The sequence below is a fragment of the Chenopodium album genome, chromosome 20 (assembly GCF_948465745.1).
Source record: "Chenopodium album chromosome 20, dcCheAlbu1.1, whole genome shotgun sequence".
NCBI lineage: Eukaryota > Viridiplantae > Streptophyta > Magnoliopsida > Caryophyllales > Amaranthaceae > Chenopodium > Chenopodium album.
In genome coordinates this window covers 8,780,008-8,807,821 of record NC_137853.1, presented here as the reverse complement: position 1 = coordinate 8,807,821, position 27,814 = coordinate 8,780,008, and the positions used below count along the sequence as shown (strand labels likewise).

The 27,814-nt window shown below is 33.0% G+C and overlaps 1 protein-coding gene and 1 pseudogene across 5 annotated transcripts; one reads left to right on the top strand and one right to left on the bottom strand.

Moving 5' to 3' along the window:
- The first annotated feature begins 3,358 nt into the window (after positions 1-3,358).
- Positions 3,359-3,832, top strand: LOC145596750 (zinc finger A20 and AN1 domain-containing stress-associated protein 7 pseudogene; annotated as a pseudogene).
- A 10,128-nt stretch (positions 3,833-13,960) lies between these two features.
- On the bottom strand, positions 13,961-27,751 carry LOC145596587 (uncharacterized). Of its 5 annotated transcripts, none has more exons than XR_014103263.1 (5): positions 27,383-27,751; positions 27,041-27,119; positions 22,975-23,043; positions 22,709-22,866; positions 13,961-14,033 (listed from the first exon to the last, which is right to left on the bottom strand). XR_014103263.1 is itself a non-coding variant. In XM_081652778.1 (4 exons), exons 1-4 carry the CDS (start codon positions 27,694-27,696, stop codon positions 22,762-22,764), a joined length of 567 nt encoding a protein of 188 aa, XP_081508904.1. In that variant the 5' UTR covers positions 27,697-27,751; the 3' UTR covers positions 22,257-22,761. The 5 variants fall into 5 exon arrangements, 1 of the variants encoding a protein (XP_081508904.1); XR_014103264.1 differs by lacking the exon at positions 13,961-14,033 and adding an exon at positions 21,694-22,035 and having other exon boundaries at positions 27,375-27,514; XR_014103262.1 differs by lacking the exon at positions 13,961-14,033 and adding an exon at positions 21,713-22,123.
- Between the last annotated feature and the right edge of the window lie 63 nt (positions 27,752-27,814).

The following is a 27,814-nucleotide window of genomic DNA, read 5'->3' as shown; positions in this document are numbered from 1 at the left end:
TTCGAGAAAACTTAATTACATTTATAAGATCAAACAGGGTTTGCGGTAGGTAAAAGAATTCGACCCACTTCATCTTCTACAAACTTGATACTCCTTGTTCTTTGACAAAATTGCACAATTTGAGTCTACATAAAACATATTTTTGAACCATTTAAACCGAAATTTGTCCTTTGCAAATACAACTAACATTGAATTTGGGTATAGGGGGCTAATCTATGACATGGTTTATGAACAATGATGATCGATATGATCGAACAATGATGAACGATGACAATCGAGCAATGATGAACCATGATGATGAACGCATACCAACAAAAATCGAACAATGATGAACAATAATGATAGAACAATGATGAACGATGAACAATGAACAATGATGATCGAACAATGATGATGATGATGAACGATGAACGATGATGAGCAATTCTTATCACGATGATTTTTAATTATAATTATAAAATTGAAAATTAATTTATATTATAAAAATACATTTTCATGATATATAATTATGTATTTTAAAAAAAATTCATGTATTAAAAATAAAAAAAAATACAATTTTAATACATTGTGGACATTAAAAATAATTCAAAATGAAAATAAAAATACAAAATATAGGCCAATTATATTTTGCCATCAAATTGTGGTGTCATTTTTAAAGGATGACATTGTAGAATTTTTAATTAGTACATGGGTGGGTGCATTTTTTCTACTAATTACAACCCAAAAATAGAATTAAAAAAACAGAGTAACAGACAATTTTTTGAGATTCCTATTAAGATTGAAGCGGTCTACTGTAAGCTAAAAAAACAAGCCACGAACCATCAATGAGAATAGGGTAAAGAGAATCATGCATATCATGTTGTGTCATTGCCACTCTGATAGATAATGGCTTCAATTGATTGCATTATAACCATCTTATTTTGAAAACTTGATTATTCATTGCATTCCAAAAGCCCCATATCGGCCATATGTTGATGAAATAAGCACACCTTGTAATATAATTTAACCATCGATCCATAATACAAGTAGTAAGGTTTTCATTACAATCTGAGTGAATACCAATTGCCAAGGCTTCCACACCTCCATGTTATTATTGCATATTTGTCAAATATAAAAAGATGTCGCGGGAGGTTTTTTTTTTTTTTTTTTTTCCTTATTTTTTTTCTCCCCACAGAGGCACAGATACCACAAGTCGAACAACTAGTCAAACCTTGATTTAAGAGATTCAATTTTGTTGCATGCAATACTATCTATGAAAACTTTCCAGATGAAAATTTTTCATTTGGGCAGAGTCTTCATTATATTGCCCAAATTAACTTATACAAATCATTCTATTTGGCATGGCAAGTCAGTAGATATAAGCATATAGAATATCCTGTTATGATATGATTTATAGAGTCACCAATAGATTTTTGCATTTGTGTTTAGGGTTATAATAATAATCTCTTCTCTCCTCCTCTTCAAAAGTGTTTGACTTGTAAATACTCGACCAAAAAAATCGTAAAGATTGAAATTTTCTTCTACTTAGGGCCTGTTCACTTCAGCTTAATTTCAGTTCAGTTCAGTTCAGCTCAGCTCCTAATATCCTTCTCTCATAAAATATTCATTTCAGCTCAGTTCAATTCAGTTCAGCTCAGTTCTGTAAATGTGAACAGACCCTTACATACCAACCGTAATAGTAATAGTAATAGTACTCCGGCGTTTGCTAGGACTCATGCTATTGGTGCTCATGCAGCTGCTCATATCTTCAGTTGGATAGGGTTCGCTATAGCTAGAGGGTGAGAGCTTAGATTGTAACTCAGCTCCCCATTAATTTCTTGTAAATCAATTGTCTTTATAGGTTTTTGTTATTTTTTAATAGTAGTAGTAGTAATAATAATAATAATAATAATAATAATAATAATAATAATAATAATAATAATAATAATAACAATAACAATAGTAGTTACAAGGAGTAAAAGTGATCTTATTACTTTTTTTTTTATCTGAATAAAACTTAAGTACGTATTTGATTATATAAAAAAAAAAAGTTTAGATCTACTTTATCAAAGGACCTTATTACTTATTTCAAACCAGATCTAAAAAATTAAGTTACGCTACAATTATATCAGGAAAAATGAAGTTATCTATTTTATCGTTTTATTTGTGGTTTTTCAATGCTAAATATCTTTTATTTTCTAATCAAAATTCCTTAAAAAAAAAAAATATGAAAATTGCATATTAAATTAAAAATACATATGCTTATACAAATCTTCTAAAACCTCCTTTGATATATTAAGATTAATAAAAAAAAAATATTTTATATAATATTTAAAGAACAAAAATAAGACAAATTAAACATAGCATAGCACAAGTTATTTTATATGAACATACACCATCTTTCTCACCTATATAAAAAGATGAATAATAAAACAAACCGAGAGAGACCTGTATCAAAATTGTGGACATGGGTGAACTCCTATCCTGTAGGGACTATCCCACATTGAATGACCAATGAGTAAAAATGTTTTTTAATTTTTTTATTTTAATCTCCTTATTTATTTGCCTTTATATATTTTTTTTCTCTTTAGTATCAAATAAATTAATATACACAATTAGAATTAGAATTTTATTTTTCTTCAAAGAAAAAGAATTAGAATTTTTTTGATTTATTGCTATTATTGAATTTTAGGGCGTAATCACCCGATTTTCACTTATGTGAATATATCTATCTTATTTGAACTTATTAAGATTAGTTTTAGTTGTAATCTGAACTTATATTACTTTTATATTAAAAAAAGAAAAAAATAATTTATTTATCGAAAAAGTAGCTTAGAACTCGTTTGATTGTAATGGAAATTAACTGTCTATGGTAATTTACAACTTATGAGAAAATTTCAGGAATTTCTATTTCCTTTATTTTGTACTTTTTTAATTAATCAAATAACATATCATTAATGTAATTCCCAAGAATTTTAAGTGTTTTCATAATATTTAGTGCAAACCTATCCCATACAGAATTTCCACGAAAGAATAACGTTAGTCCCATACAATACAAACTGGTAAACTTGAGCTGTCATCATAATCCATAAATAAATTTCCAAAACCCACACAGGCCACACTACCTTTATAAAACCCCTTGCCAAAAATATTCCCACACCAGTATTCCAGAACCTTCCCTCGAGGGTAAAACCGTTAATTCATATACAAATCCAAACTTCTACCACCTTCCAATTTCTTCTCTATTTATTCTCTCCCAACACCCCCTCTTTTTCCATCAAATCTATTAAAAAAAAAAAAAAAAAAAAAAAAAAACCTTCTCACGAATTCGATTCAAAAAAAATAAAAAATTCCGTTATTCAGATCGATTGAAAGAAAGATGGAGAACATGATGAACACCCGACAATCAGAAACCCCGACATACTGCGCTAAAGGCTGCGGATTCTTCGGAACAGCGGCGACAATGAACATGTGTTCAAAGTGTTACCGTGACCACCGTCTCAAGGAGGACCAATCCGTATCCGTTAGAGCCGTCGTTGAAAAATCGTTATCATCGACATCTTTGTTGATACATGATTCAATCAGTGAGGAATCAAAACAGAAGTCCGATGAAGTAGTGGTTGTGTCGGCGGAGAAGGAGGCAGAGAGTTCGACAAAGACGGCGAATAGGTGTATGAGTTGCAACAAGAAGGTCGGAGTTGTCGGGTTTAAGTGTAAGTGTGGGTCCACTTTCTGTGGGTCACATAGATTCCCTGAAGAACATAGTTGTACATATAATTTTAAGGTTGCCGGTGGAGTTGTCATCGCTAAACAAAATCCTAAGGTTGTTGCTACTAAGTTGCACAAGATCTGAAGTTTTAGGAATTTTTTTTTTTTTTTTTAAATAGATTTTATGATTTAAATTTGCACTTGTATGGATTAATCGATTGGTGATTAGTTTTTATGAATTAAGAGAATTATAGAGTTTTAGTATTTTTATGTTGGCACTCTTGGCAGTACTAAATTATCCTAATTTTTCATTGTTAATTTTTCATTGTTAATAATGTAGTTTTGTTTATAATTTGATAAATTGGGTCACCTAAAACTCTACAAGGCTATAATTTTATTGAAGAAAAGTCTAGAAGAAATTACTGATGATGAGAGGTTGAGACGTTGAGTAAGCCTTGAGACATGAGACATGAATGATTTTTGTAATTGTTGGGATTTTTAATTAAAGTTTAACTGATAAGTATAAAACGTGTGTTTTGCATCATCTTTAGTGCTTATTTGATACGTGGAAATTTTAGTGTTCAACGGATGGTACATGGATAGTAATTGACAAGATTAAGCTATATGTCATCAATCTCATCATTAATTTTAGATTATTATTCTTCAAATCTATCTTACGCCTTTCACAAAAAATTGTTACGACAAAAATGACAAATAACCAATTAACCACTATTCTCACAAAATTCACAATCGCATATTATTGGATTAGAGTGTTTAACGTTGTCAAAACAGGCATGCTGGCTAAGTTTGGGTTTGAGCATAATAATTTGAATCAATGTCAAATGTGGTTATGCTAAGTATTGTTAGATTAGTGAGTGTACAAATCAAATACAGAGTACAAAGTATAGCTTGTATCCACTTGAGATTTGGTCGAATTTTTTACAAAAAAAAAAAAAAAAAAAAAAAAAAAAAAAAAAAAAAAAAAAAATGAGATCTCTAGTCATGAGATCATGTCTAGAGTCAAACATGATTGTGTTATTTATGGCCTCATAGGCTCATATTTCAATCTATGACTCTATTTTTCAAATAATATTTCCCTCTTTTTTAAGATACTTGTTCCATTCTCCACGTGTGATTTCTCCATACATAGAGTTTTAGGAGAAATTGTAAAAAAATAATTAAATATGCAGGTAGTGGAATTGGTAGAATAATAAACAATTGTAAAAAACAAAAGTAGGGGAGAGAATGGGAAGGAGAAAATGTAAAATAAGTAAAAAATATGATTTATGTTGGGTCCATTAGGTGAGAGAAATACTTAAATATTGTAAAAGTTTTCCAAATAAGGTAATGGATCAAGTATATAAAAACGGTTGGAAATAAAAAGTGGAGCAAGTACTTAAAAACAGAGGAAATAAGAATTAGAATAGTAATCACTGATTAACTGTCAATGTTCTTTCATTCTTTGTATGCACTCAAGAGTAGGGGTGTACAAAAACAGGACCGGACTTGACCCGGAAATGTAGATTTAGATCCGATCCTTGAAATTCAAGGATTTAGGTCCCGGTTCGGATCAGGTCTAAAATCAAGGTTTTTAGGTCCGAACCTAAAACCCGGTAAAATTGTATTTTTTTTTAAAGCTTATTTTTCAAAAATCAAAACAAGTCCAAATTATGCAACATGTCTAAAATCATCATAACATGTCCAAATATAGGTCCGACGGGTTATTTATTTAAAAAAACAAAAGAAAATTACAAAACAGGTCCGGACCTGTTGCATCAGGTCTGACCCGGAATAAGACCTGTAGAATCAGGTCCGGTCTCCGGTCCTGAAATTTCTTTAATTTAGGTGCGGTCCCAACAGGTCCGGTCCAATTTTGGACCGGTGAACAACCTTGCTCAAGAGTACATGAACAATCAAACAAACATTTTGGGCTTTATTCATTTCAGGCCTAGAAAATAATCCCAAAGTCTGCAAAGGCTTAATTTTTAAAGCAAAACATTTGTCCAAACCCTACCTTTTTTTAAACATTGTCCAACCATACCTTTAACAGCCCAACTCATAGTTTTGAACAGTTTTTGATTAAAGTTTTTTTTTTTTCTTCTTTTTTTTAACGGGTTTGATTAAAGTTATGTTTAGATCATCACATAATTTTTAACTTATCCAATTTTTAAAAAAATTATCTGATCTGTATGTATATATAATATATATTTTTAATGAATTTAGAATTGATTCATGATAGATAGTAAGATTAATGTACGTCTTGGCACATAAAAACCTTTAAGACTACGTACTTCTTAGGATATGTTGAAATCGATAATCTTCAGATTACCTTTACTTGTAAAAGAATTAACATATAATTCCTTCAAACAAATTATATACAAAAAGAAATTCAAAGAAACTTATAATAGGAAAGTCTTCAAACTTCAATCCCAAACAATCAACAATTACTAAACCGACTTTTTCTCATTATAAATTGGAGCTAAACACCCTAAAATCCATTATCTTAAAACTACACAATACCATCTTTGTAAACGTCACCAAAATTCCTCATAGAATTTGACTTACAAAAGTGAACAATACCGCGATTTCAACATGGAGAAGATGATGAAGAACAACAATGAAACGAGTTTGTTGCAATCAAACGATCCAATATACTGCGCTAATGGGTGTGGTTTCTTCGGGACCGCGGCGACAAAGAATCTATGCTCGAAGTGTTACAAAGAATTATGTCTCAAACCCTTTGTGACAACCACTTTAGAGAAGCCCTTAAGTTTGTTGTCTTTGTCTGACGATAAAGAAAAGGAAGAGGGTGTTAAGGAGGCTGTTGTTGCGGAGGAGTCGTGTTCGAAGAAGGCGACTAAAAACAGGTGTGAGATGTGTAACAAGAAGGTTGGAATGTTAGGGTTCAAGTGCAAGTGTGGGAGTACTTTCTGTGGATCTCATAGGTACCCTGAAGAACATACGTGCACGTTCGATCACAAAGCTGCTGGTGTTGTTGCCATTGTCAAGGATAATCCTCTAGTCTTACCAAATAAATTACAGAAAATCTGATTCAATTAGGGTATCAAGCCATATTTAATCTATAGTTTCAAATTTTCGGTATTTAGTTATGAGTGAACTTGTTTACAATGGGTAACTGTATATGACTAAATCGATTAGGGAAATCATATAATAGTCAATTTCGCTAAGGGGTGATTTTTATGTGATTTTGCGACTAATTAAGTGGTTGTATATGTTACCTCCATTGTATACAAGATTTAGTGTTAGTATTGTTTCAATTGTGAACAGTAATTTTTTTTAATAATAAGTTCGTTTCTTGGTTATCCTAATGTGCAAATCTATACTTTATAATTTTTAACAATGATTTCTTGGTTCAACATTATATTTCTTTAATTCTTTTTAGTGTGATATTGATAAAAAGATGTTATGGTTGCAACAAGAATGTTATTATTAAGGATAATGCAATGCATTCTATTATGCACTTACTATTGGTCTTGAGTAAGCATTAAGAAACTTTGATTCCCTGATTATTACTAATTATTTCAAATTCAAGATTTGCAACTACTTGCTGGTAGCCGGGTAGTTTATGATGACAATCTTGTTTTTGCTATTGGTTGATCAAAGTGCAATTTGCTTTCGTGTATGTGCAATTTTACTATCACGTACCTTCCTAATTATAATGTTAGAGATATGAGATATCGGAAAATATATGTGTAAGCAACAATAATCTGACTATATGTGCTTCCAATTTGTTTCATGTTACAAAGTTCATCAACTGGACAAAAGAATTTGATGTTACATGTGCATTCCAATTTTCTTGTTGATAACAGAACTGTTTTGAGCAAGTTAAGTAAGACAGTCCTATATAAGATTTTGTTGAATTACTGTCTTGCATAATCGGTCTGAGTTCTTCTGATATTTTAGTCCTGAAATTTAATTTGCATTAGTCTTCGATTAGTTATCAAATGTAATTAATCCAATGATCATAGCATCTACAGAGTATCTTAAAATCTTGATATTGGTTGTTAAGTATAATTACAATTCTGATTTGTGTCAGATAACCGAGTTTTGTCATTGTAAATGTATAAACTTTGAAAGAGGCCGGTTGAGGGATAAGCAAACACCTCTGTTCTTAGAAGAGGAAACAAGATTCGACGTGAAAATTAATCCTTGTTATTGTCATCGACTATCTGCAGTCTTGCAATTATACTTGGTACTCCGTATCATTTATGTGGTTTCCTTTTGCAGTTTCCTCCCTATTTAGTTGATCATGCTAAGGGTGTGTTCTATTAACCTGATTTTCACTTATCTGAACTTACCTGAACTTATCTAAACTTATTAAAACTTAATTTAGTTGTAATTTGTACATGGGTAACCCTTGACAAAACTTATTAAACCTGATCTGAACTTATCTAAACTTAACTTATAAACTTATTACACCTGAAATAAGTGAAAATAAGATGAACAGAACAAACCCTAAATTTGATGGGAAGACATAGTATGGAAAGGCCATACTGTAGGACCTTGCATAAATCAGGGCACATAATATGTTTATTTCTATACCAATTTTCTGGATTTCATATACATTTGCAAGAGCTAGTTAGATGCATATATAGGTTCGTTTCGACAGATGGTAATGTCTTTGTCAGTTGGTCATCCATCATCCTTTGCAACTAAATTAGCTGAAGAGCTGCAGAGTCTGATTCCTCCTTGAATGCTTTGAGTATTAATATTTTACAATAACCAATTTATTTTTCCATTCTCAATTACTTTGGTATGTCTAGTATCTCAGCATTCCTGTTATAGTTGTGCTAGGCTGTGAATGTTTAGTTGGATTAAGCTGCATGAATCCCATGTGATATTAAATGGACTGTGTTGCACCAATTTTGCCCATAATTAGCTCATTGGATATCTGAATACTCTTGTCTTTCACTCTAATGTAGTCTTAAGAATTTAAGATCCTTTGTAAGAAATTTAATTGGCTAGCTGAAGTAGTCCAAAACTAAATTAAGAAGAAAGATAACACAAATTTCAAAGAGTGCAAGTACACATTAGATCAAGGAAAGATGTTCCAAACTTCCACTCAGACATTAAGAATGCCTTGGGCGCGATATATGTTTGAAAATTATCATAAGTGATTAGGTAATTAATACCGAGCCATACTTGAACTTATTTATTAATGTATACTTTTATAGATGGGAAATTAACCACAAAGAGTACTCTGTATAAAATAAAATCTACTCCGTAATATTCAATGCAAATTTTTGTTAATTAATGAATAATAACGAGCGTGCTTATGCACATTCACTTATCAGACTTTAACAAATTCAAGAGGGAAGTGCGACAAATTAAAAGCATACACCCATTATATATGTTGTCCCTACATACAATACCAATAGAAATTTGACACATCATCAAAAAAAGGGGAGAAAATTAGAAGTCAAATAAAATTTAATTATAATATAACTTGGACCCATTATTCTAGCCAATAAAAACAATGACGGATCCAGAAATTATATATAGACCAGGCCGTACCTAATCCTCTAAAATTTATTCATATCCTAATTTTGAATTATTATAACAAAGAATAAAAAGAAAACATTATAAGAAGTAGATAATTATAATCCTTAAGCTAACAAAAAAAAAAAAAAAAAAAAAGGTTGAGCTTGAGCATTAAGGAAAAAGCATAAAAAGAGGAAAATATAATTTGTAGGTTGCTAGATTCGAACTCTGAACTATCAATGATTGAAATTTTGCCAATGGAACCAACTTAGCCAAGGTGTTTTGCATTTAATTTTAAGCAGCTTAAGTTATTATATAGGTTTTTTGGATCGTGAGGCGGGCCATGGCCTGGGTTGGCCACCCCCTAGATCCGTCATTGAATAAAAATATGTCAAATTAAAGTTATACGTAGGGGCCACATACAACAATTGTATATGTAGCTTTTACCAGGAAGTGCTGATGTCATGGGGTACATTCAGAATGAAAGAGTGAAGCTAATGGCCAACACGCGAATAAGGTTATTAGAATACTAGCTACTCCTTTGTGTTGTTTTCTTGCTTCCTTAATATTGTAAAGAACCTTATTTAGCTAGATCAGTTATTACATACTCTGTATAAATCTTATCGATTCACCCTCTTGCAGTATTTCTCTTAATCAAAGAAATTCGTTTAAATTTATAAATGCACCTATTAGTTTCTATTCTCATGAACATTGATTGAATCAAAATTGCATACAATTGTCTAAGTATCTCGAGGGCTTTTTGAACAACTCCTTTTTTTTGGAAAAATTGACAAGAATAATCCCAACTTCGTTCGATTCGCCTAAAATAATCCCAACTTTCGTTTATGTTTTAATAATCCGAACTTTAATGTGCATTTGCTTATAATGGTCCCAACTAGTTATATAACTTGATATCACAAGTCACCTGACACGTGTAATCATGTGACTGATTCAAAAAAATAAAAATAAAATTTAAGGATTTTTTTAAAAAAAAATTAATTATTAACACATAATAAAACCACCCCCAACTAGCCATACCTCCTTTCTCGCTGCCACCGCTGTCGGCGACTGGCCACACCGGCAACCAGCATCCCCCACCTCCAACGCCGGCTGAGACCCATCCCCGACCTCCTTTCCTAGCCGCGCGACCACCTAACCAAACCCCCTCACTTTCCCACCACAAATAGCTCCCCTCCCTTGACCTGCGATGCTATCCGTGGATGCTAGTGAGACTGCTAAGCTGCGATGATGATACTTGGTGTTTGTGCGTGGCTGCTAACCTGCTGTGATGGTGATTTAGAATATGATTGGTGCGTTGGCAGGGAAGCTCGGGCAGCGGGCCAGCGGCAAGCCGGCAATGGCTGTGGGTGTAAGGTCAGGGAAAAGGGAGGGGGTGGGCCAGCTAACGGTGGAAATGGTGAATATGGGTGTCGGCGTGGCCGGTCGCCGGGGGAAGGCTGGGGCGGCTGCTGGTTGTGGTGGAGTGGGGTTTTTTTTTTTTACTTATTTTTAAATTAGTTAGTTTTTTTTTTTATTTTATTATTATTAGAAACTTTTAGTTTTAAAATTGTTAGTTAAATGTTAATTAGTAATTAATTATCTTTTCTTTAAAAAAATTAAAATTAAAATTATTTTTGACAAATTAGTTGGTGACACGTGTAAATTAAATTTATATATATATAAAAATTACCTATTCAAGAGGTTAAAGGACACTTGGGACCATTGGGAGCAAACTCACATTAAAGTTCGAATTATTAAAAAATAATCAAAAGTTGGGATTATTTTGGGCGAATCGAGGAAAGTTAGGATTATTCTTGTCAATTTTTCCTTTTTTTTTTACAGGAAGATTAAAGATTTCTTTTATAAAATAGCCAAACGACACTTACAATCAATTGAACAACTCCTAACATATACTAAAATCATATATTCACATGGGAAATTCATTTTCCAGCAAAACATACAGAAGAAATTCATCAAACAAAGGAAAAATTGCCTGCAATAATCCCACCTTTGGACCGTCCGCTAAAAATAATCCCACCTTTGGATTATTTTTAAATAATCCCACCTTTACCCTCAATCCGCTCAAATTGGTCCCAAGTGACCTGCAACCGGTTGAGTAAGTTTTTTTTTTCTTAATTAAATTTAATTTACACGTGTCAATACGTGATTGGTCAAAAAATAAGTTTTAATTTTAATTTTTTTAAACATGATTATTGGAGTAATTAACATTAATTAAATCTTTTAATAAATGATTAAAACTTCAAACAACCACCACCATTTCCAGCCACCTCTACGCCGCCAACATCAGCCCGGAACAACCCTTCGCCGCTCCCAAATCCGGGCCGGTCGCCGCTCCTCCACCTACCCCCGTCCGTCGTCTTTAAACTGATGGTGAAGCCGATGCAATTCCCGTAACAATGGTGATGCCGAAATTGATGGTGAAGGCCGAATTTGATGTTGATGGGCAAAATTGATGCTTTGGAAGGGAAGGGGGGTCAGAATGGGACGAAGGAAGGGGAGGGGTGGAAATCGGGTTGATGATGAGGAAAGGGGATTGGGTTGAATTGAAATAGACGGGAAAGGGGATTGGGTCGAAATTGAAATCGACGGGAAAGGGGATTGGGTCGAAATTGAAATCAACGGGAAAGGGGATTGGGTTGAATTGAAATCGACGGGAAAGGGGATTGGGTCGAAATTGGGTTGATGATGAGGAAGAGGAGGAGAGGAGGAGGAATGGCAAAGAGGAAGCAGAAGCAGGGGTTAGTGCTGCTGTTGTTGCTGATGATGTTCAGGATGATGATGATGAGCATGATGATGTTAAGGATGATGAAGACGAAGATGAGGAGGATTTAGAGTCACTATGGGAAAGGGACATGGGAAGGGGAGGACGCCGGAAAACATGGTGAGGAAGGGGAGGACACCGGACCGTCGGAAATGGGATGGCGGAAGACGAGTGGTTGCTGGCGCAACAACCTCCCAGTGGTGGCGGCAAGAGCTGCGGCTGGGTCTTTTTTTATTTTTTTAAAGGTTTTTTTTTTAATTTTAATTTTTTGATTTTGACCAACCACAACCCGCCACGTGTCAGGTAACTTGGTATAACAAGTTAAATGACCGGTTGGGACCATTTTTAGCGGATAGAGTATAAAGGTCGGATTATTTAAAAATAATCCAAAGGTGGGATTATTTGTAGCAGACGGCCCAAAGGTGGGATTATTCCGGACAATTTTTCCTCAAACAAAATCCAAAAATGTACGTATTATGAAATTCCATCTTTCCAATAAGCTTCATTGATCATCTCTTGTACTTGTTTGTGATAATTGCGAAGTTCTCCTTTTTATGATTCCACCTTGCAATTGCATGTCTCATATGTTAACTTCATCTTCATTGTACCATTTTTTTCATATAATTGCTGAGACAGTATATTCCTATCACTGACTAGAGCACAAAAAGATATTGAGTAAGATCTAAATTAAAACCGATGTATACTTGATAGCGATTGCATTGGAAAAGGGTATGAATGTATGATAGATGAAAAAAGAGATTGAGATTCTTTTTATTATTGAGGGTATGAGTTGGGTTCAGCATTCGATTGTCGCAAGGAAAATCCCATGTCTAAATCCATGCATGATCATCATCTTAGCTCCCAAGTGACTCAAGACTACAAAGAGAATATTTAACTCTCTTAATCAAATTGATAAAAGAATTAACAAGCTAAGTGGATTGGGGTTACAGACGTTGTGAACTGCTTGACAAAGCAAATAACTGGGTTGAGAAGATCCATCACCGGAACTAACCATAAGTTGTTCCAAGCTTATTCCCTTGCGTTTCTTGATCCCACGAAAACAAAAATTGGAAACGTACGTACCTTTTACCTTTGTTGTTCTTCGCCCTTGACCTAATTGGCCTTCCACGCATGATAATCAATTAGCGAAATTTTTTTCCATTCCTAATGAGCGGTGAGCCGGTGATATGCATGTTACTACAATATGTAAGAAGAATGATAATGTATACAGCTGGTAATAACAAGTGATCGGTTGTAAAAGAACAAAGTAATCCCTATAACACTAATGAATTAACATTTGTAACACACTGATCGAGTAATTCTTACTCGTATAACACTAACAAAGTAACCTCCTATTTTGGCCAGCCATAGAGTTTGAAATAAGTTTTTAATTTTTTAAATGGTGGTTTTGTTAAATAATTAGAAGCTAAGCCACCAAATTCAAGTCAATAAATCAAGGTTCATGTCACCAATATAGCCAATTAATAGGACACGTGTCTCATGACCTTTACCTTAGAATCAAGCCACACTAAAAAATTTCTTGGTAAAGTCAAAGCATCTCACTATACAAAAGAGGGGAAGTGCCCATTGAGGATTGATAAACCAAGCACATTTTGTGGGGGTTAAGAATCCACACACATCTCCTGTTCTTGCCAAAATACCCTCCTTTTTAGCCACAATCCATCCTAAACGTATGCCAATATAATATTAAAAATAAAAACATACATGTCCCCGCGTTTAAGGATGATTGATCCTATTACTATGAATTTTTTTTATAGTAAAGTAAGAATATACACTTATGATACCATATTATAAGATAAAGCAGTCATAATTTTCAAAATCAAATGTGATAGTTCGTGAAGAATATCGATGAGTTTTAATGTAATTTATTCACACATGTATGTGATCTCGAGATATCTTGAGTTTGAAAATTTACAAGCTAAACCAAAGCAACGAACCTCAAGTTCAATCTCAATTCAGTTTGTTACCCCCTTGTACGATATGATTAATCTAATCCTTGTCGGTATGCCTTTTCTTGTAGCATCACTTCCATGATCGCAAGCTACAAATTCAAATATCTTATCAATGAAATTGATATGTTTTGATATCAACCCATATAAATACACGATAACAATAAGATAGGTTTCAACATCACCACATGTTTGTAAAGAAGAAAGCCAAGTGACCTTCATATGATGAATTGCAATTGTAGTACATCATATAACAGGCACAAACAAATATGAAATAATAGCTAATTTCGCTAGTGTATATACAACACCCTAAAGTTTACCCCAAATATCAAAAGTCATGATGTTTAAGTTGAAATTATTCAATTTCATGTGGTCTATTTTTTTACACAAGTTCAAGAATTGCCATGATGAATTATGAAATACATGATTACAATCATAGCTTAGAAGAGGAAGAAGGGGAAGCATCAAATATTTGTTATTGATGATTTTATTGACACCCTTTATAATGAAGGTGATACGATTTCCTACTATTTGGAAAAAAAAATAAAAAGTAATCAATTACTAGTGCAACTATACCCAAAAGATCCGATCCATATTTTTGAAAATTTCATGGTTTTTGCCAATATATCATGATTAACCACCATGTGAATTTGCACTACTAAGTGTCAAGTATTTGAGTAGTACAAGTGTAGGAAAATAAGGTAGAGATCCATTTAGTTAGTTCACTACATAATTTAGTACAACAACAACTCACAACATAAATATCTTTTATCATTCTTCTTTTTTTAAGTATGATAATTAAAACTTGTTCTTACTGTGTCTACAAATAAAGTTAAATCAACGATGACTATCTCAACTATGCTCGATAAATTCGATCCATATAATTATTCTTCCATGGGTTTCGCCAATTTATCATGATTAACCTCCATGTGAAGTAGCACTATACAATACATGTCAAATATTTAGGGTAGTACAAAGAGTAGGAAAAACAGATAGAGATCCATTTAGATCACTTGAGGGCAAGGTAGAATAAATAGAAGCAAGGGAGTGCATATAACTTCATTTGATTGTTGACTACTATTGTATATCATACCATCATTTCTTTTTTTTAATTAGTCGTATTTGATTTTGATTGTTTTTCTTGGAAGGGATATCAAAATAGTAAACGAAGGAATAAGTGAGCATTCAAGTGGTGGGTGTAGGTATCAAAACCTCTTCTCATTTTAAATTTCAAAGTAAAATTATTAGATTCTACTCTACATATTATCATGATTTATGATAAATAATTTTATACAAAAGGGCCCCCACAAAAAGCTTAAACTTGTGTTGGCGGCAAGGATTAAGCAAAATTTGTACAGAAGGCCAAATTAATCTGCCTCATTCTATACTATTTTAGGCCAAAAAAAAAAAAAAAAAAGACACACTCTGCCTCATTCTATACTATTTTAGGCCAAAATATTAAGTTCTAATCTATACAATAATACACATGCAAAAATCCAATATACTTTATGCCGGTACACTAATCAACAATTTCTTAATTAATATTCCACTCACTAAGGCCATATTCTCTTTATCAAAATAATATTCAATTTATTTAGCAAAAGTAATTTCAATTCATTAAAAAACAATCACTTTAAATAAAAAAATATGATAGAAAATTAGTAAAATTAATTTTAGATTAGTAAAATTAATTTTCAATTTAGTAAAATTAATTTCTGTTCAATAAAATAATTTAAGTTCAACAGAAATAAGGTGAAAAAACAGAGCCTCAAAATGAACAAATAATTTGCTCTTCATGACATTATGGAAATAATTGTTAATTATTTGGTGAACCTAATTGCACATTGCCCATGGTGCACCCAATCAAAAAAATAAATATGTGTTTTGAGTTTGAACTACATTGTTCATTGAGTTTGGATGTGAAGATCAATTATGTTCTTTGCATTTAAAATACACATTCTTTATTGTTTTAGGGATTCATGTTCATTCATATTAACTTTTATGTTCTTGTAATTTCAGGTGCACAAACCAAGATTTTGGCAAAATTTAGATTCATAGATTTCTTATAATTACACAAACAATATTGTAAAATAGGTCATAGTTAGTGTATGAACAATGCAAAAGTGAAATTGTTATGATTATCAAAATAAACAGATAAAGATCAAATTAAAATTGCAATCAACGGAAGCAAGTAGGGTTATGCAAACGTGCAACTGGTCAACAAATTCAGAGGATGACGCGGTAAAAAAGAGGGTAATACACCCAAAAAGAAATGTTTGACTCTAAAATATTTGTGTTCAAACCTAATTATGAAAGCAGATTTAATCATGAGATACAAAATTAAGAGGTTAATTAGAGAGAGAAGGATCAAGATCCCTTCCTTGATTAACAGTCTAACTTTGTTTGTAATACTATTGATTACGAGTAATTAATTAATTAATTAAAGTTCGATTACGGAAACGGGCCTTAACTCACGTGGAAATCACATAATTTCTAGCATAAGTATAACCTGCATGGACCCGAATTATGTTATAAACTAATCCCATTTCTGTGGAAATTTCTTTTCTTATGGGCCATCTATGCCCACCCGAAACTTTGTTTTGTTATAACAGCTAAACAACAAATCTAAAACTCAAAACTATAGCAAATATGGATTTTTAGATGAGACAGGGTTACAATAATTTATAATAAATTAAAGATAATAAATCCGTAAAAATAATAAACAATCACGATAAATTATGGTAAGTCTCTTATACAAGATATTGTCCTATGATGTTCTAACTGCCCTTCGGATATGGTCTATAATCTACAATATTTGGTAATCAAGCCAAATGGAAGCCTTAAAACGTAAGATATTCTATATTTACAAGGAAATTCAAACTCATTGATGAATTTTCAAAACTAGTAGATATAATAGTGGACATGATAATTCCACCTAATCATTCCCTAAGTTTTGTACTTTATTAGGGGGGCAAAAGATTAATTTTTTTTTTAAATTCCTTACTTTTAAGGGGTCATAAAACACGTAAGAGAGTTATACCAACAATGTAATATAAGAGACATTACAAGAAATAAAGTTTCCACACCTGAAGCATAAGGACAGGAAACTCTTTAAGCAATTTCCTAACCTTGATAATGATTCACGCCCACAAAGCTGTTTTACGTACGTCGACAATTTATAGGCCACCATTATTTAGAGTCAATTTTGTAAGAATTGCCTTCTTATTTAAAATACTTATTAAATTTAGGTTATTATGAATCGGTTTGACTTGTGATCACTATTGAAAACACAATTAATAATTTAAATTCAAAAAAGCTATACAATCTCTTTAAAATTAATTGTTATATCGACAATTTATTTGGATTACTAATGTAACAACTAAATTTCAAATATGGATGAAAATAGTTCGCTATAATTACAATGCATAACCTAGGGGGAAAATAAGGAGATATCAAAGAACGTAATGGAGGGAAGAAAGAAGATGGAGCAATAACGATGCTTCCATTTTCTTAGGCTTTAAACTCTTTGGGTGGCAATTGCCAAAGATGGGGTTGCCAAACTTTGTAATGATGAGTCTACCTGCCATCATTACCATTCAAGAACCCAAAAGATCACTCCATTTCTCTCTCCAACCTAAGTTAGCCCACCATTTCACTACTTTGGTACATACTTCTACTTCTCCTATTTAAAGGAACTCACCTTCCCCCTTCTTCTCCCCTCAATCCACCGCCATCAAGTTTTATAGTCTCTTCTTCCTCTCCCACTGTCCCACACACACTAGTTTGATCCCTCTCGAGTCTCGACCTCAATCTCTACCTCGACCTCTACCTCGACCTAAACTATATAGCAAAGCTTGCTTGATAATCACACAATGTGTAGTGCAAAAGATTGGCTTCAGTCTCCTCCGACTCCTTGCAATGGCCAACGACCCTCGAGGAAATCCAAAGTTCGAGTCCACTGCCTCATCGTAAGGTACGGTACATGTTAACAAAACACATATGCAAACCTTTTCTTGTACTAATTCTACAGTCTGTAGGATACAACCATAAACAATCTCATATAGTTTTTACTTCCCCCACTATTTTTTCCGTTTCTTGGCTATGATCTTTCATTGTACAAGGTAATAACGTATGACTTGGTGGAACAGGAGAAGGTACGAAGGAACGAAGACGGAGGACATGGAGCTAAAGAACCTGAAGCTGTACTTAGAGAACAGAAGCATTTTAGAACAGAATGAACAGCTAAGGCAAAAGGCTATTCGCCTTCGACAAGAAAATCTAGCTCTCCTTTCTGAGTTTCAGAAGAGATTCAAATCCTCTCAGCTCATGACACCAAAATGATCAAGGACATAGCAAGAAGATCGTAGTCTAATTTTCATGATATAACTATTGTATGCTAGACTGCTAGTATTCCCAAGTCTTAATGTAATAATCATTAGTATTATTTTTATTTTTAAGAGTAGCTAGTTTAGGGGTGGACTAAGGAATAATCAGAGAATTTTTTCATTGGCCTACTTATCTCTTTGTATCATGATCTAAGATCCTGAACATCTTAAATGTAAAATCTTCAGTTTGTACCAAAGCAAAAAAATATGTAATATACACAAGTATTGTTATAATTATTATTTTAGCATGTTTCCAAAATTTAATTAGAAATGGCACTTATAATACATATATCTATATACATATACCGGAAAATAGATAAAGGCCTTAATTCAGTATAATGTATTTATTAATTAGATTCGATCCACAATCATTTCCAAGCTTCTAAATCTAGTATATCTCTGTTTTATATTTTTTTTTTATTTAAAAAAAAAAAAAAAAAAAAAAAATCCCAGTAACTGAAAAAGAGAAAAGAGATGATGTAGTAAAGAAGCAAGACAAAATAGGAAAAGGAAGTGAAAAAAAGAGGCAACCCTACAGCATAGCGTAATTAAAAAATGAGGTCCTAAAAAGGAGGTAACTTTATTTATGTCATAGTAGTGTGCCATTGCAAATAAAGAAGACAGAATGAGGAAGCAATGGTTAAAAACATCTCCTAAAATTCAGCCAATCCAACACTGAATGTACTTTAAGGTATCAGTGAATGAAGAAGAGAGTGTTTCAGATGTAAAGCATCAAAAGTGAAAAAGGGTAATACAATACAAAAGGGGTAAATTATTCTGCATTGGCTTCAATATGTAGGACATAGTATGTTGAATCATAACATCTGAAATACTACATGTGGAGTTATTTCTTTGCAAGATATACATTCAGGTGAGGCATTATAAAGTTGATAATATATATATTACGAGTAAGGGCATGTTCTTTTCAGCTTAAGTTCAGTTCAATACCTAATTTTCTCCTCTCATAAAATATTCAGTTCAGTTCAGCTCAATAAATGAGAACAGACCCTAAGACTATACATCAACATAAAACAATACTCCCTCTAATCCTTATTGTTTTTCTCATGTAAATTCATGATGGGGAACAATAAAAAGGATCGGAAGAAGTATATACGATTATTAATTCCGACAAAGGGTATATTATACTTTATACTCGTAAGATATAAAACACAATCCTGATTGATTCCTAGTCATCTTAAATAAACAAAACATTAAACCGTAAAACTCCCGTCAAATTTTTAGTACAGTACAACCTTCGCAATCCAGCGAGTGATCACCTTTCTTTGCCCACCTTTTTATGAAATAGTAGTAGTAAGGGAGCATCTTGTCAAAATGCAATCATGACCAAAAACTCTTCCCAGAATTTTACTGGGAATTGCTTTCAAATTTCCATCCAACTTTTCCCAATTATGTAAAAACAATAATAAACACAAAATCTAACTAGTCGTATTTAATACATAGACAAAGTTTTATCAGTCAAAGCAATCATAGTAGTTTAAAAACTTAAACCAAATGACGTAGGAGATACACTGAACTGCTACACAGATTAATAAATATATTTGTAAAAAATGACTGAGAGAAAAACAGTTAGTCTACAGACGCGGCAAAATAATCATTAGCCCAGACTTCTTTTGGAAATTATATGCTTATGTTAATGCAACTATGCTCTAAACCATTTCCCACCTTGTAATCTAGCCTCATACATGTAAAACATATAACCTTTTTGTCTAGGTACAAATCTAGTGTTACATCATTAATGGTTATGGTCTCAATCGTCCCGTCAAGTAAACTAAGATTTGGCAAAACAAATAATCCTCCCGTCAAGTAAAGTAAATTGATCGACTCAAATTTGAACTATATCCGAAGTAACATCAATTCTAACTTAACCTATTGCCCAAAATGCCACATCATAATAGAATTCTAGTCCTTTATTAAGCACGTTGGGCTAGAAATTAATACCAACTAAGTATCATATGGCACTTTAGATAATCTTAGAATTACTCGTAGTTATTTTGGCCAATGCTCCATGCTATGTTATTTCAACTCTTTATTTTATATTATATACCCATGTCGGACACTCAAATACTCAATAGTCAAACAAGAGCGTGGAATCCATACTTGACACTTCATTGCTCACCCAAACACTTCAACTATCTTGAACCACATAATTATAAGAGAAAATGTGTACAAGAGAAGAAAAAAAATAGTATGTAGGATAGTGCTAAAAATGGACTTGAGACAAGTAATTAACAAGAATTGACTATATGTGTATATATCTATACATTAAAATTCATGCATAATGTCTTCAAAAAACAAGAATGTTCCATTTATGCTGAGCCCCAGAGTCACCCGTATCCAATTTTACTACAATGTCTCCATGTCTTAAATTTTTTGGTGCACAATAGGTTCAATAAAAACAATCCTCTCCCACATTTAACAAGTTTAACTTCTGTCACTAAGGAGAAAACTCGAGTTCAAGGTATTAGGATGGCAAAGTTCGTCCCTTAATGTTTGCTCCAATTTCCTACGAGTATTTAGTTCGCTCCATATTACAAATGGTTGTAGGGGACCATAACTTTTCTATCACAACCTTGCATCTAGTCCTACCACTCTTCTCTTTCATCAACTCCCCTCAACCAATTCATAAAACTTCACCCCACTAGGTAAATAAAAAAAAAAGGGACCAATGGAGTAGCAATGAGATTGGAGGGCTTTAATTAGCATTTTGCAGTCAAATCTCACTACCATAAATGGTACCAAATTAAAAAATTTCAATCAGGAAAAAGAACTGTTATAAATCATGTCAACCTTGACAATTTATAACTATCCCTTTGTCAAAGTCTCCAGATCACCTCAAAGTTAATAATTAATCCAAACAATCTGTAGATGTCTCAATTCTTAAATTCAATTGATACATGCATGAAATTGACTTGAAACAACCAATTTGTCCAAACATAACACTAGTTCATAAATAAAATGCAAAAAATGAAGGCAATATGTATGTGGAAAAAGTCAGCAAACTTGAGCTCTATGATCATGTTAATATATAAAATATAGTACTCTTAAAACTTTTTAATCCCATAGGAAGGAACAAAAAAAACCGAAAGTTAATCTTTGTGGTGATAATGTCAAAATAAACAAACCATCTCATACGTCTCTCTTGACTGTTACTAAAATTTTCTTTTCCTTTTGATTGTTGTATGTGTATAATGTGGTTTTTGACTAGCTAGTTCCCTTAGTCAGTAAGGATTAAAAGTCCTTTCCCTTCCTCATCTTTTATTCAAAACTTAAATAAACTGCAGAAGGCCAGTCAACTCCTACTGTAGATATATAGTTTACCATCAAGTCTAATACTTCGTATAAACAACCTACCAAAAGCCCTGAAGTTACCTTTGCTACTAAATCCGTTTTTAGCCTCAACACACATAGAAAATGTTCGTTTGTTCAATAGATAATAAAATAAACATATGGCTATCTTAATATCCAAAATAAACGTAGTATTGTTTGTTCAACTACTGAGTACCAAACATTGCCCTCGACATTGAGTGATGCCCTCTTATGGGGTCGCCTTAAAGGATCTTAGCTATCACAAATCAAATGAATGCATTGGAGAAATTGACAACTATCATATTGCTTTACAAGTTATAGGTCAATAGACTTGAATCGGCTGCCCCAGTGTCCAACGTTTCCCAAGCTCCGCAATGATAGACTAGTCCTCTCGAAAAAAAACTTACAATTAGTACAGGTTATACTGTTTTCACCTGCACTATCAAATATCAAAACCTTCCAGCACTTTCCTAGAACAAAATAATAGGAAATCAGCACTGTAACCACTATAATTTCTTCCCCAGACCTATCAAACAAACAGGATTATAATATACACCATACAAACTTCTTGATGGCAGGTGTTCTGGTTTAGCCAATTCCAAATGAGTCATAAAACGGAGCATTTATTGCTAATGAGTTCTGAATGTCAGATGTCAATACAGCTAAGATCTCAATCAGCCTACTATACATGTATTTTGGCCTCCTAACACCACTACATACCACCTTTTTTTTTCATAAATTGGCAATATATAATAGAGGACTGAGTTCCCAGCCATACTGTAAATTGTATCTTGTACTAGAGCTTGCTATCAAGACCCACAAATTATGATAAATATAAATACATATGTGAACATTAAGAAGAAAAAAAGCCTGTTACTAGACTAGTTCAATATAAAATTACACAAATGTGTCAAATTCTCAAATGCAACCATTCCTACTTCTAAAAACAACGAGAATGTCATTATCAGCTCAATAAAAATATAAATACAGCACAATGGAAGGAGGAGGATAATATTACAGGAAGAGCAAGTTTAATTGATATGAGAGAAAAATACCTCAAATCCAATCCTTGCAGGATATACTTGAAACTTATTTTTATTGAAGTATTTTATAAATTTTCTGGGCGATTCTGTGACTTGTATATGCGGTAGGCAGCAACACACATAGTGGCATTTCCACAAACTGTCAAAGCAGCTTGAAGTGCCACCAGTACCTTCAAACATTAAGAAGTAAAATTTTAAGCTGTCATCAGTTAGCAAAATTCAGAATGAAGTCAGAGCGGTTACCAATCTATTGCCAATGTATGAAAAGGCATAGTTACCTGAAGTGACTCAGCATTGTAAAAGAAATGCCATGTACATGCACACATTGCCCCGCCAAGTAAGGGTACCTAAGCAATTATTAAAATCCAAGATTTTATAATAGGGCGGTAATTGGCAACCAGCAAGTTAATACCATAGCATCTTAAGGAAAATCATATAATTTGAATAAGAGTAACTGAAATATATATATATGAAATATATATATGAAACATATATATGTATATATATATGTATATATATATGTATATGTATATGTATATATGTATATATATATGTATATATATATGTACATATGTATATATATATATATATACATATGTACATATATATATACATATATGTATATATATATACATATATATATATATATATATATATATATATATATATATATATATATATATATATATATATATATATTTTATTAACAACAAAATTAATACGAACAAACATGGAAACTACCCAAACTGCTAACAAGCCCCAAACAGCCAGAGTAAAGAATGAAAGGATTGCTATTTTTCACACCATAAGGCATGCATGGAGTGAGGATAATGCATTTTGAGCTGAACAAAAGAGGTGAATATTACTTGGAGAATGATTTAATGACAGTGTAATGAGAAAGGAGAGTAGATATTACTGCCATAATGACGACTACCATCCTTCCCTCTTCTTCATACCAAGACTTTTTTATTCTCTTTACCTCTTCTTCCTACCTTTAATAACTACCTCTTCTCATCTTCATTTTCCTTAATTTGACTTTAATCACCCCCTTGATGCATTACCCTTAATCCAACTATGCCCTTAGAAATAAAGCATACTATCTTACCATCTTGTCCAAAATTATTGGTGACATGACAAGTTTGAATGGACTTGACAAAGCCAACCATCCAAATTACTACATCACTGCTCACATATAAGCCTATACTTCTTAGTTCTTACCTCATTATAAGAGAACTTAGTTTTACAGAGAGCATGATACAAACCCCCATTCAACAACTGAATTCAAGCATTCCAAAAAGTGACTCAATTCGGTGAACAATGCAACCTGGTTCAAAAAGACTATTACCAACATCATTAAGGTATTTTTGCTTATTATTAATCATTCATCATATTCCGGGGCACACCTGATTCTCTTTAGCATCCCATGTTCCCGTTCCCATATCACGAATGGTATCATAACAAATACCATGTAACATTTCCCGTAAAAAAAATAAAAATAAAAATAAAAACATGTAACATTGTATGAGATACTACTCGAACTTACAAATACCCAGCTATCAAATCCATCAAGATAGAACATACGAGATACAACTAAAGAAATGGTGGAATTCATCCTTCTAACTTAGCTAGAGAGTTACATGGCCCATGGGTATGACCTTGACCTACCCCAAGACACAGCATACCATCACCTAGTAAATTCTTTCAGGATTTAAAGATCAATATTTCCCAACTAAAGGCTTTATATGTAATACATATGGAGACAAAGCAATAGAAAACAGAGAAACAGATGAATCTGATGACATTATAAGATCAATTAATGTTAACAATGTTGGGTTCTTGCTTCCTTTATATAGAAAACATTGTTATATTACAGTTGTACTGTTGCTAATCTTCATACTGCTTGATCTCTTGGACTTCTTGGATTAAAATCTAGACACGTTTATACTCTGTTGAAGCTTGAAGGTTTTGATGATGATAGACTTAACTTCTAGCAAACTCAACTTATAAAGGTTTATGAGTGTGTAAACAGAATAGGTGAATAGACCAAGGAGGTGGAAGAGTAACCAAACACTGTAAAGACATAAAGAGACCTTTGAAAAAGCAATTATAATAAAAGAAGAGTTCTCTAACAAGAACTGTGTTCCCTAACGGGAACCTGAAGACAGCAAGTTCTGCGAAGTTCCAGTGCAAAATTGGAGCGCAAGTGAAAGCAGGAACTCAGTCCTGGTCTGCGTGATACTCAAGCATCTGATTATACAGAATATTGACAAAAGTAATTTAGTTAAGATTTTATCTTTTAGAATTGCTGTAAATATGGTAAGCAAGATTACGCATGAGACTTATTAGAAGCGTGGCAAAGTGGCTTGGCGAATATCTTATAATAGGAAAGTTAAAAAGATAAGTTTTTAAGAAAAGATTTTCTAAATTATTTTATTTCTTAAAAACTGATTATCAAGAGATATGATTCGATTGATAATCTATCTTTATCTAGTTTTCCTAAAAGATTTCTCTAAGCTTAATTCACTTAAAATCGTGTTTTAAGATTTGGTTGAAATAAACATAATTATCTTCTTAAAACCCTACTTGTTATACGAGTTATTCGTGTATAAATAGTAGAGATCTTATTTCACTAGTTCTTTGTGAAATTATACGTGAAGAAATCATTTGAGCTTTAATTGTGTAAGTTTGCCAAGCTTATAACTTTGTCATATTAGTTTCGAGTTTCATGCATAGCTTGCCTATCATACTAAGTGTCATATGTTTGTATTGGTTTGGTTATTGGGTAGGTGTGTGAATTGAATATTGCATATAGTTATAGGAGCTTCCAATGTGAAGATGTGAGTATTAGTATTTAGGGAGTACGAGTGAATCTAAGTGTGGAACTTAGATTGGGTAGGATAGGGTCCTACTATGTAGCAAGTTTGTTCTGAAACTTGTGAGTAAAGGTCTGTTTATAATAGGTTGTAACTTGGTGTTTGCCCTATTATAGTAAATTGGTTTGGTTTGGAAATCCCTTAGAAGGGTCGAGGTTTTACACTTCCAGTTGAGCCCTGGAAGGTTTCCTTGTAAAATCCTGTGTGCATTTGCAAGTTCCTTTATGTTCTGTTTTATATTCCGCAAAAGTAGTAACTAGGAACTCACATACAATTCAATCCCCCTCCCCCCCTTCTTGTAGTGTTGTCTCAACTAACATACTCATTCAATTTCAAGCATAAGCACGAGGTGTAACTAAGCCATTCATATAAAAGCCTTTGGGAATGAATGTCCTGGTCACTAAACTGATCCATAGCCTTGCAGGAGTTTAAACCAATAGAGCCCACTATCATGGATAACCTAGTCTCTTCCGTGTATATATTAATTTTCCTGGGAAGTTTAGTTTTCATATAGCATCAACCTATCAGGTGAGTCTTATACATAAATATCACAGGCCATGATGATGAGGAGCACGTAATTTCATAGATGATTTCATCTATCAAGCATCTGATTATGACAATGTTACGTTTTACTAATATTCCAGGTTACCCCTAAATACCCTTCAAAACAATGGTCATTACTAGTTCTACACCACTATGGCTCTGTTTGTTTGGACAGAAACTATTTTAACTGAAAATAGTTTCCATGAAATAAGGAAAATGCAATTGAAGATAGGTTTTCCTTTGTTTGGTTGTGTGAACAAATCTTGACTGCCACCATCTCAACTAATCTAGTTGGTAAGTGAGAAGGCAATAAGCTGCCGGTCTCTATCTTCTATTAATATCTTTCTTGACACAAAATGCAGCATCCCTTCCAAATTGGAGAACAATGGTTACACTAGTTAGAAAAGTAGAATTTCCATCCAAATTTTCCTTTCTTATCATCCGGTCTATACCAAAAGTCGGAAAAAAAAGATTTCCAAGAATACACTTTACTCCAAAACAAACAGAGTCGATATCATAATTCATAAGCACACACAAACATACATACATCATCACATCAGAAATTTAGGCTACACTGTCATTGCTGGATTGCAAGACCAAATATCGCCAAATGCAATGAATGGCAACGGCCTTATAATGTTGCAAAAGTTAGACATACAAACTAATCTAAGCTTCAGTGATACAATCATACCCAAAGCCATAGCATTGCAGAAGCTAAAACAAATTGCAAGCTTAGCTAAGCTTCAGTAACAAAGTCACACACACACACACACAAACACACATCATAGCATTGCAACGGAGTATAACTAAAAGCAAAGCTCGACATCAAATTGTAGCATTGCAATAATTAAACACACACATTTATGAAATTATGACAGCTTCAATGATAAATTCATACCCAACATCATACAATGTTAAACAAACTTACCATTCCCCAAGAGAGACCCTTCCAAGATTCATTTCCAGGTTTATCCCCATATTGCCAAACCAAAGCCATTGCTATCACCCTTAAAAACACAAAAAGATTGATAATTCAGTATAAATCATCCGAAACCGATACGATGAACAATTAAACAGTTTTAATATATGCAATCGTAAGGGCTAACCATAAGCATCAAATACATATCTAGGGCTACATAAATCACTTTACAAAATATGATTACATTATAAAATTGCAGAAACTAAACAATAGAATCAACAATTATAACACCAAACAAAATGATAACCAACAAAATCAAATAAAAGGGGGGCAAAATTGAGACCTGCTCACCATTCAGCAACACTGGAAACGTGGACAGCCCAAGTGGGGAGAGAGAGAGCATTGGAAGGTTCATGAAGCTGAATTGATGACAACAATGGCGGCAAAGAATCGGCGGCAATGGCGGGACCCACCAAAGCAAGAGCAACACCAGCGCTTAACAAAGCGGGTACCCATTTCTGGGTTTTGCAAATGAAGGTGGTTTTCTTAGTTTGATTGGAGCAGGAAACCTTGGGTAAACGGAGATTTGAGTGGTTTTGAGGAGAGAGAAAACAGGGTATTGTAGAAGATGAAGAAAGAGGTGAATTTGAAGGAATGGATAACATGCTTGGCGTTAGGCTTGCCGGGAGTTTTTTTTTTTCTTTTGTACTTTCAAGTCTACTTTGCTAACTTGGGTTTGGATTGAGAAAGATTACAAAGTTATATTTTTGGCTTGAAAGGTTT